The 12031-nt window shown below is 37.2% G+C and overlaps 1 protein-coding gene across 3 annotated transcripts in view; it reads left to right on the top strand.

Annotated features, from left to right (window-relative positions):
* The window catches only part of PAX3 (paired box 3), a 104470-nt gene that overhangs the window by 70352 nt on the left and 22087 nt on the right, over positions 1-12031 (top strand). For all 3 annotated transcript variants that reach the window (XM_027873823.1, XM_027873825.1, XM_027873824.1), the window contains exons 6-7: positions 7841-8006; positions 10050-10264. In XM_027873823.1, the coding sequence (XP_027729624.1) occupies positions 7841-8006; positions 10050-10264 (381 nt within the window). The remainder of the gene's footprint in view (positions 1-7840; positions 8007-10049; positions 10265-12031) is intronic.

A 12031-nucleotide genomic window follows, 5' to 3' on the forward strand; every position in this document is an offset into this window, starting at 1 on the left:
ACCAGGGCTTTGGTCCAGGCTACCATAATTTTGAGGGTACTGACAGCACTTACATCCTTCCAGCCACTGTAGAAACAACCGAGCTTAGTATCTAGTTAGCAACAATTATTTAGCTATTGATGCATTCATTTATTCATTCATTTAATCTTCCACTTATCTATCTATTGAGGAAAATTCTGGTTTGTTGGGCAATTGCCATGTATTGCTTAATAAATCGACATGCTCAAAAGATTGAACCTCTGTTTCCTCTGTTATTTCATCTTTCACCCACCACACTGTCCATCCAGGCATCCATCCATCCATGCATCCATCCATCCATCCACCCATCCACCCACCTACCCATCCACCCACATATCTATCTATCTATCTATCTATCTATCTATCTATCTATCTATCTATCTATCTATCTATCGTTTTACTGAAACTGTGATTGGTTGATGTAGGGAATTCCTGGTGAGGAATTCCCTTTACAATATATATCATTAACAGTGTGACCAATTATTACCTTAGAGCAGAGCTTTTTAACTTAGGTCTGGGGTACTTTTTTTTAAATTGGTAATTATACTTTATATAATTGATTTCCTTTGTAAACACATGTATTTTATTTTGTGCATTTAAAGGTATTCCAAGATGCATAGGCTTCGCCAGATTACCAGAGGTGTCCTTGACACAAAAATGGTTTAAGAAACACTAAAGGGAGTTGATAGGGACAGAGGTTAAGTTATGTGCCAAAGGTAATTGTTATTATGTATCAGAGGTAGAAATTTTCTAACCTTGCTATCAGCCCCCTATTCATTATGCCATACTTAGACTTACTAAGAATAATTAGTTAGTACCAGAAGCTAGCAGATGGTTCACTTCCTATCCTTAGAGGCTTCACTTCAGATGAGCTCTTCCCTGGCCTGACTCTGTTTCCCTCTTCACCACTGGATAGCAACCTCCTTAGCAGCTGCTCTGAGGTATATCAGGGTCACTGTCTCCCCTCAATGGGTTGTTCTTCTTCGCTATTCCCAGCAACTGAATTTGACATAAAATGGATTTGAGGGGACATATTGTGGGCTACTTGCCCTTGGGACCAAAATCACTAGTTATGGTTCTGACCAGGATTCATCAATTCAACAAACACTTGTTTTATGCTTACTATGTGCAGTGCCCTGTAACCTTATGATAGGCACTCAAAAATGTTAATCCTAGAAAAGACCTTAGAAATCATCCCATCTAACCTTCACAATTCATAGATGAGGAAACTAAGGCTTGGACAGGCTATTTAGTTAGAGACAGGCATGAAAACTTGTAGCTTGATATATACATTTAAAAAAACCAAACAAACAGCCAAGCCATTTAGAGAACCACAGAGGAGCTAAAGAAGATTGCTTGCAAAGTCTTATTTTTAGATTTTAAAATGTAGTATTACTAGGAAAGTGGTGGCTAGATTTAGTCTTTGGTTGTCATTGCTAAGAGACTATTCTATTCTGGATAAGATTACAAGCTATTCAGTTCATCTGTTGCAAGTAATTTTACCATTTTATTTATCTATTTATTTATTAAAATATCATCCTTTATTTTTTACTGTATCTAAAATGCAGTCGGCTCTGGTTTGTCCATCATTCCATCACTTGAAATTTCTCTTAGCTGTCACTGTACATAACAGTAATAATTGATGCTCAAGATGGGCAATTAAGCAATACTTATTGAATGTCTACTGTGTCCAGGGGAAGGGCTAGGCACTGAAATGATGCCCCTGAGGCCATGTAGGATCCAGAAATAGACTGTGAATGATCTAAGGAAGTGTAATCAGGCAAAAGCACAGAACTTGGCGTCAGGAAACCTGAGTTCCAGCCTCAGGTCTGTCACTGCCTTCCTGGGTGACCTTGAGCGTTATCATCCCCTAAATCCAAGAGATTATCTTTGCGTTTTGGTCTCCTCCTGTGAAAAGTGAGGAGGTTTTCAAGGGTCCCTTCTAACAAATAATCTATGAGCAAATATTCCATCTCTTTGCTAAGTACACTATTTTAATGCTTCCCACAGTGCTTTGAAAACAGGGGAAATACCTTTAGGAAAAGTCTAACTTTAGTGCAAAATGTTGTTATTGGTGGTGAAGCAGAGTGTATTAGAGCCTTCTATGTCAATAGTGGACTGCCTCCTAGGATAGTAGGGTACAATTTAACAAAGCACATTTTCTAGGCTACTAGTAGTTAATTTTCCTCACTCCAAAAACGCACATTCTACAGAGATACTAAAGTGCTCACAACCAGAGTAAGGGTTGAGGCAACCATTTGGGTCATTCTATTTTTCTGCAGCCTGCCTTGTTTCTGTACTGGGAAAGATCCTCTGACCTTGCAAAGCAGTCAGCTCTCTCAGAGCAGCAGAGACCCACTGGGTTCTGATCAGTTTAATCCTTCTTGGTTGCTGGTTCAGAGATCATTCTAGTCACCTTGGCTCATCATAGGATCACCATTCAACAAATATTTAATGATAAATTAATGTGTTTCATTTATTTACTTAATTTTTATTATAATTTATTAATGATTATTACTAACCTAACATTCATTAAGCCTATGTGAATAGAATGCTGGACTTAGAATCAGAAAGACATGAGCTCAGATTTTGCCTCTTGCATGCACTTACTAGGAGACCCTAGCTAAGTCACTTAATCTCATTGTTTATCAGGCCACTCCCTGGCACTTATCTGTTATGTCACAGAAGTGTTATTCTGAGTTGATGAGGGAATGTTATACTGGAATTTCCCACATAAAACCAGAGATCCTTCAAATTCTTGCATGTAGAAAGTACTATGAAAGATGCTGAGAATACAAAGATAGCTATGATATGGTCCTGTGCTGGAACTATATCCTGCACAGTGCATTGCATATAATGCAACATCATAAAACTAACTTTTATTAAATGCCAGCTGTATGCAGTGCATTGTGTTAATGCTGGGGGAGGGAGTTTCAAAGTTTAGATGAGATACAGAATTTGCCCTCAAGCAAAAGCTTACAGTCTAGGAGGGGAAAAAGACTGACACAATTTGCTACAACATAATATTCTGTAAGCGTGTGAGATTTTTTGTTTAATACTTAATGCACATTTTTTAATTGATTTGGATTTTTGAAAACCCTTGCTTTTTTTGAGGAGAAAGTGATAGCTTTTTCTGGCTGGTCCTAAGAGTGAATTTGAAAAATGAATTATTAGTTTCCCAGAACAGCAGACATTTTCAAGTTAGCACAATGTAATTTGGAGAATGTATCCCTCATTTCCTAATCATGAAATGATCTAGTCTTAAAAATGAATGAAAATGGATTGAGAAAAGTCTCTTCATAAAGTAGCGTATCTGCCTATAGTCAACTAAACAAAAGATAACAATCTCTAAAATTTCTTAACTGAAGAGAGTGAATGAGGTCACTTAAAAACACATACAGTATTTTTCAGATAATATTTATTTTACTTTTACTGAAAATGGAGCTGTATTACAGAATAAGTTTCAAAACCATGAAGTGAGGTTGTATGGTGCCATGTAAACTCCTTCTGTTCAATAAATATCAAAAAATAAAAATCACTTAGGAGCAAATGAACAAATTTTCTCCCTACTTGTTTGTATTTTTCCATATCAGTGACCTACAGTGGGCCAAAAAAGCAGAACCCCTCATTAACATAACAGCTGTCTTAGTGTGGCTTTAACCCAGTGACTCTTTACATTCCTTACGGCTTCCTCAGTTCCCTGGAGAGACATCATGCCTCACACCATGGCTATGATCTACAGCCTAACAAATTCCCGACAACATATAGCATATGGATCTTTTGCTCAACCCAGCATGGCAGAAAAGATAGTAGTCAATTGGTGATAAAAATGCAAGAACAAAAGCCTTTTTTTTCTTTTTTGGGTAAAGATGAGTTGGAAAAGAGGGAGCTGAACTTGGCTCTGTTTTAGTAATACTAAAGTGGGCATTGGTTTCAGTTTTTGGTGAATGAAAAATAAAACAAAAAGAAAAACAAGGAAAGAAACACACAACCCCTCTGACCCCAACCCAAATTACCCTTTTTTTGTCAAGTACAATATCTGAGGAAATGTGTTTCTAACAATACTGCAGACACACACACATACGTGTACATGCACATATAAAAATAAAATTTTTCATGATACAAATGTCAGTTCTTCATCTTCTTTCCTATGGTAAGAGATGAGAATAAACCTTTAATATTTTTACTTCAATGCTTTGTTTTTAGTCTATCCTCACATGGAAAAGTGTATTGAGTTACCTCTGCTAAATTCTGAATTTTAGAAAAAAAATCTACGACTGTGTGTCCCCAGGAACTATTTGTTCAACTTATCTGGCATCTTCCTCCAAAGAGAAGGGAGTTGGCAAATGACAAAAACATTTAGAGAAATAGAAACTCCACTTTCCCCTTTGTAATGTATCAAATTATGTAATACTATATCATAGCTTGGTAGGGGGCAATAGAAAGAGAATTCTTTCCCTCTCTGGCGATCAGCTGATGGCCTGAACCTTGGGGATTTATAGTTCTTGTAATATTATCTTGGCTTAAGTTATTGTAGCTGTTACTGTGCAAATAATCACAGGTGATAAAGTTTTAGTGGGAAAGAATGACTCTCAGCAGATTTTATGATGTGCAAAATACTTATTTCTTACATGCTTTCATGAGAGTGTTTTGTTTTGTTAAATTATTTCTTTAAACTAGGTAAATAAGATCATTCTGCTTTTATAGAAGGAAAACTAGAAGCCAAAGAGAGCAGAATTCACAGGATTCAAAACCTACTGGGCTAGAAGATAAGAAAACTGGTTTCTGGCCCAGGTTTTGCCACTAAGAGGCTGTGTGACTTTGGATACATGACTTCATCTGTATGAATCACAGTTTTCATAGGCTAGACCATGCTCTCTCTATGGTTCCTTTTACTTCTAACATTCAATATTCTAGTAGCAATTATTCATTGGTTGTTCAAGGTCATACACCAGGTCTGAAACTCAGACTATTTTATAATAAATATTTGGCTTTGAGTTTAAGGTTGGAACAAAAATGTGGCCTGCTCTGACTTCTCCCTGTAGGCTCATATATTCCACGGGGACATCTGCGAGCACAGTGGGTAGAGCACTGGACCTGGAATCAGGAAACCCCAAGTTGAAATCTAGGCTTAGACATTTAGTAACTGTGTGACCCAGGGCAAGTCATTCAACCTCAGTTTCCTCTCCTCTAAAATGAGGACAATATTAACACCCACTCTTTAGGTTGTTGTGAAGATAGATAAAATGAGATAATAATTATAAAAGAAATAGCAAGTTGTGCATAATAGATTTGCAGTTTAATGTGCAATTATCTTTTTTTATTATAGCATTTAATAGATATGCTTGTTTTATTCCATAAATTAAAAATACATTTAAAAAAGCACTTGATGAATCCTAAAGCTCCATATAAATGCTTTTATTTTATTTTATAAATGCAATTATTATTATTTCTCCTCCGGTTGTCCTTTTGACAACTCTGGTTGTCCATATTGGCATATGGGAAGGGTGAACAAGATGTCATTGCCACCATCACCTTCTTTCTTCTCCCCACTTTCTATATGATAATCATGAGTAAATAGGGGCAGTGGCAGGAGGGCTGTTTGGAGACCAGAGCAAATGGGCAAAGGAAGTGGCATGGCTTGAGAGCTATTACATTAGCATAAGCAGCCCGGTCTGGGCTTGTGGTAAGTTGGCAAGGCCTACAGAAGACATGATGTCATTCACACCTTGAGGTTATCCACTTAATGTTTTATAATGGACAGTGGTTTGTTAGTTTATATAAACTTAAGACAACAGATGAGAGTAATGGCCAATGTGGGATGCCATTGATGGATTTGTTGGAAACACAAGAAGCACGTTATTCTAATGGAGATTCTAGAATGTTAAAACTAGGAAAGATCTCTTCCAAGTCTCTTATTTTTTGGAAGAAGGCGCTGATGTCTAGAGAGGTAAAAAAATGACTAGCCTAAGACCACTTTGCTATTTAGCAAAGGGAGGGTGATGTAGTAGAAGGGACACCGAACTTAGAGTTCAGGGGGTTCAAATTCAGCTTTGTGACTTACTAGCTATGAAACCTTGGGCCACTCGCTTTCCCTCTGGTTCTTATTCCAAAACTATATATGAGAAAGTTATAATGAGAAGGTTTGACACGAAAGTTCTTCAGCTGGAATCCATGACCTTATTACAATTTTAGTAGTTTGATAACTATTTTAAAGTAATTGATTTCTTTTGTAATTCTACATATGTTATTTAATGGAATTATCAACATTATTCTGAAAAGGGGCCCATAGGCTTCACAAGACTGCCCAAAGGATCCAGGACACACACACACACACACACACACACACACACACACAATTAAGAACTTCTAGCCTGGAAGGATGAGGATATACTTCAGAAGGAGTAGTAAGTCTTCTTAAAGGCTGCTCAGGATCCAATGGGGGCAGAAATGAGTGTGTCTCTGGCATGAGGAAATCATATGTGTGAGCAAATCCATGGAGGAGGAAAACGTAATGCTGAGTTTGAGAAGTAGTAGGTTTAGTGTGGCTACACTACAGTGTGTGAAGATGAGTAAAATTAAATAAGTCTGGAGAAGTAGCCTGTAATCAGAACAATGTTTTATGGAGACTTTAAAAAAATTATATGTACCTCAAGGCATAATCCTTCTACGGGCCCCTCTTAAATTTCAGAGTTTTGTGTAATGCCTGTGTAAAATAATAGCACAAAGAAACCATCTTTTCATGTCAATATTTCTGAAAAATTAGATTTCTTGCTAATATTTATTCTCTTGTCTTTTTGTCTCGTCATAGTAATAAAATCTTTTAAAAATGGCCTCATAAACATATTGCTCTCCTCATTTTGAACACTCAGCTTCCTCTGTGTACCTTGTTTATTCCCATTAGGAGTGATATAATGTCCCACAGCTTGAATGGAAAGCAATACCATTCCTTGTTTTGTGTTCTGACAAAATTTTTATGGATACTCCAGAACTGTGCATACAAAGGCCATAGAAATTCACAGGCTGACCAACAAAACCTGAAATTGGGTGGCAAAGCATAGTCAGTGGGGTAGCCTTTGAAAATATTGGCATCTGGGGTGTAAGGGCAATCTAAAGCCTGGACCATATGGTATCTGTGCCCTGTCTACTGTATTGTGTCATTAGATGCTAAGATTTTAGTAGTTTATTTGTTATTTACTTTATTCAGGGTTTTATATATATATAATATATAATATATATACACACACATATACACATATAATATATATGTATATATATACACACACACTCTATGTATATATTTGTATGTACATATGAATGTACATAATAATGTATGAAGGTATATGATATATTTATATTTATATACAATTATATATGAATATGTATATGCATGTATACACATATACATACGTATAGTATACATGAATGCATATACGTATACATATACATAATGTATCTATATATCTATATCTCTCTTATCTATGTAGAGCTGGGTGAAAGTATGGTGATGGTGGGCGAGGGAGGTTGCTGTTGAACCTACTCTTGCTTTCTCATTCTGTACTCTGACCACCACAAAGCTAATACAGGTCCAATGAGAATCCCTGAAATCCTTTCACTGACCCCTAAAACTTTGTTGTCCTTATTCTATTTCTCCCAAACCCCACCCCACCCCAAGCCCCAAAAAAATCAGAAGGCTGAGTACTTTTGTTTCTCTTCCCCTTGTCAGTAAGGGGGTCTTGAAGCTGTTTTTGCATGAAAAATTCATTATGAATGTACTATTATTTCATCAGTGAAATCCTCAAATTTTAAATTAAATCCATAGGTCTGGTTTAGCAACCGCCGGGCAAGATGGAGGAAGCAAGCTGGGGCCAATCAACTGATGGCTTTCAACCATCTAATTCCGGGGGGATTCCCTCCTACAGCCATGCCAACGCTCCCAACATACCAGCTGTCGGAGACCTCGTATCAACCTACATCTATTCCACAAGGTATGTTGTAAAGGAGTAAAGGAGACTAAAATAGAATTACTTTGTTCAGATTATATATGCTTGTATTTATATATTTATGTATATTTTATGTATAATTTATGTATAATTTATATATATTTATGTATATATATTTATGTATATATTATGTATATAATATAATATGTATATTATATATATGTACATACACATATATGTTGTTGAGTCATTTCACTTGTGTTTGACTCTTCATGTGTGTGACTCCATGTGGGGTTTTCTTGGCAAAGATACTAGAATGGTTTGCCATTTCCTTCTCCAGCTCATTATATCATCTATATTCATCCTCCTATTTAGTATCTGTAAGAGTATGGGAGTTCATAGACTAGTCATATTTTGTTACATTTTTGTTTCCCGTAAGGAACATTGTATACAGGAGTAGCCCACCCAAAGTTGCCCTGACTGACCTGTGCTATGTAGACGTCGGTCATTTTAGTAGGAACATCATTCTGATTGGATCTTCACAATTATATCATTAATTCATTTAAATGAAGAACCATCTGAACTCAGTAGGGCTGGGTGCCCTACTCTGACATCTCTCAGATAGTCCCTGGAGACCAGCCCTGCTTAGCCCTGGTGTCCAATTAATCGTTGCTCTTCACCGGGGCTGTTAGACATCACAGGAGAGTGGTCACACAAACAGTTCACAGATGAGGGGTTAGTAGCTGTCCCATTCACAAACAGGCAGCTTGAATTGCCTTCCTTGGCTGCTTAGATTACAAAAGAAAACAAAAAAAAAATCACATTAGGTTTTTAAAACTTTTAGCCTAACTTCTGTAAATTCATAGTCATAGTTTCTTCTTCACTATGTAATAATAATAATAACAATAAGAATAGCTAACATTTATATAGCACTTTGAAGTTTGCAGAGCACTTTACAAATATCATCTCATTTTATCCTCACAACAATCTTAGGAGATGGTTGTTATTATTATCCCTATTTTACAGATAAGGAAACTGAGGCAGACAGCAGTCAAGTGCTTAGGGACACAGAGCGAGTAAATGTTTGAGACCGGGTTTGAGTTTCATTCTTCCTGACTTCATGCCTAGCTCTCTCTCCACTGCACCTCATAGCTGCCTAAATATGAGCAGTAGCTAATAGTTAGAAACCCAGTCTGATTCTAGCCTCAGATCTCTGTGAAGACTCATTTGAAAAAAAAAAAAGACTCATTTGAGTTTTTGTAATCTGAATTTTGGCTGTCTAGGAACAAATTTTCCATTTATAATGTTGTTATGGAAATGAGACAATTACCTTACTGAAAATAATTTTTTTTTGGAGGGAGAGTAAGGGAAAGAATGATTAACATAGGTGGGGTGTATGTATTTTATTGTATGTTGATAACATGCTGTGGTATAATGCAATTCTCCAGTAGTTTCTTAGAAACTGATGAACTTTCATTAATGTGAATGAGATCTATCCATTGCTGTTGCATTTACATCTAAGCTTGAGATCATAAAAGAATGGCACTTACTAGGTAATTTTTGGAAAAACCAATATTTACCAGTTTATTGATTGATTAAACAATATTAGCTATAAATACAATTATTTTGAAACTTAAAACATCACTATGAGATTAAGTGAACTTTGTTGTAGGTATTTTAAATCATCATTTGGTTAATATTAAGGTGGTCCCTTAAAATATATTGTCCAGAAATTTGAGACTTCCTGTTCCTATATTGGCCTACCCAATTGATAATTCAAGCAGGAAATGATAATATCAATATATAGAATGCTCAGCACTTGGCATAGAGAAGAATATGTTTATGTAGAGAAATAAGCACTGATAATTCCAGGTTGATATAGTTTATATATGTATAAATTTGAAAGTATAAAACTATGTGCCCAGACACATCTACATATTCCACACTGGCAAGTTAAGAACCGGTCGATAATTAATGTTTTGGCACACTGGGGTACAGTTGGTGAACAACGAACCTCCATGCTGAAGTTGTTATGCTGGAACACAAAAGAAATGAGCGCCTGCTTAAAAATGTCTCTCTTCCTTTTAGCTGTCTCTGACCCCAGCAGCACGGTCCACAGACCTCAGCCTCTTCCTCCGAGCACCGTGCACCAAAGTACGCTCCCATCTAATCCAGAGAGCAGCTCTGCGTATTGCTTGCCCAGCACCAGACATGGATTTTCCAGCTATACAGACAGCTTTGTGCCTCCATCCGGGCCCTCCAATCCCATGAACCCCGCCATTGGCAATGGCCTTTCACCTCAGGTCAGTCCCGTGTTTCCAGACAGAGGATTTGCTGTATACCAGAACCAAATCGTCTATTCCCCGAGGCACCAGTATAATGAATTGCCAAATTTAAACCATAATGTATTCTTTATACAAGCCACATGATTTTAGTTTGCTAGTTTCCTTTTTTCCTCCCCTACTGGCTGCATCAAAAGTTGTAGCTTAGTTTTAATTTCAAGTGATTTTTAATGTAATCATCCAGACTTGGTGTTTACATTTAGTTGTCAAGGCATTTGTAATGTGCAGCCTTCTCCACCCCCTAGTCCTGTTCCTTGGTTAGGAAACTTCACAAACATTGGCATCTTCTATGAAATTTGGTCAGCTGATAGGATTTCCAGAAAAAAAAGAACCTTTAAGAAAATACCAGAGCTTTGACAAAACAACTTGAGAAGAAAAACAAGTCATGTGGAGAGAGCCCCAGGTGATGCCCACTGTACTCTGGAATAAATGAGTTAGAAATGCACAAATTAAGAGAAGGGCCCCTCTTTGGAAATAGACAAATATTTGAATGTCATAATTGTTTTTCTAATTTGCATTGGACTATGAGCTTTCTTTGGGAAATCGTGTTAATAAATTGCCTTGATAATGGCATGTCAGAAGGTTGGTTAAATTTCCTACATGTGGCATCTGTCTGAAGTTGACATTATTAGCAGTTGTTGAAATACACAGCCTTGATTTTATTAGCTTGAGCTTAGCCCAGGTGTGGGCAATAGCTGTCCATGGAATTTGGAGAAATGTCACCGATGGGGTTGCAATCTATAATTACAATCAGGAATCTCTTCAGGGCTGAGAGGGAGAGTTTTAACAGCTTTATCTTTTCTCAACCTTTTTTTCCTCTCAGTGGTGAGAAAAACAGAGAGAGGCACAGAATGACACAAATGAAAAGTGAAAAGACAATTATACTCAATTACACACTAATCACTGACTATCACCACTGTCTGAGCAGGGAGAGGGCATTCTAATAGGCAGAAAATGAGATTTTAATGGCACAAAGGGTGGCCAAAATAACGACTCATATATCTTTGCCTCCTTCCTTCGCTCCAACTTGTGGTTTGCATCTTGGGAGTGGAATTCCTGGTCTCTGCACAACGGTGATAACTCTGAGCAGCTGAAAAGTTCAAAGACGTTGGGGTTGAAAAGAATGAATAGCAAAGGCGATGAAATAAACATTTCTGCCTAAAGGCAAAAGTTCATAAGCCCTTTTTTGTAACAGTCAATGTAATTAAGTTTCATAGATTCCTATAGCACATAGTGGGATTAAAAAAGAGGGAGAGAGGGAAGGGAAAGGAAGAGAGGGAGGGAGGGACGGAGATGACTTTAAACCTAAGTTGAAAAAGAACAACATTAAAACCAATGAAAGGGATTCCAACGGGACTTTAATAAGTTTAGTTTTGAAGCCCTGGTATTTCCAAATGCAACTCCTAACAAAAAGCATGGCAGTCCATTCAAAGATTCATCTTCCAGTGCCCAGATTCCAAGGGTGGGGAGGGGAGGTGCTTCTTCTAGGAATCTCTTAGGCACCCTGAGTTAATCCATCAGAAGCAGTTATTAGAGTCAGTTTCAGCACCAGCTATTCTGGACCATAGAAAAGCCTTTTATTTGAACATATCCACCCACCCACACTCTTCAGCTGAATATTGAAACAAAAATAAACTCCAACCTGGGACACATCTCATAACCTTAGAATAGTGACTCTAGGCACACACACACACACACACACACACACACACACACACACACACACAC

The sequence above is a fragment of the Vombatus ursinus genome, unplaced genomic scaffold (assembly GCF_900497805.2).
Source record: "Vombatus ursinus unplaced genomic scaffold, bare-nosed wombat genome assembly UNPS02014802.1, whole genome shotgun sequence".
Classification (NCBI taxonomy): Eukaryota; Metazoa; Chordata; class Mammalia; order Diprotodontia; family Vombatidae; genus Vombatus; species Vombatus ursinus.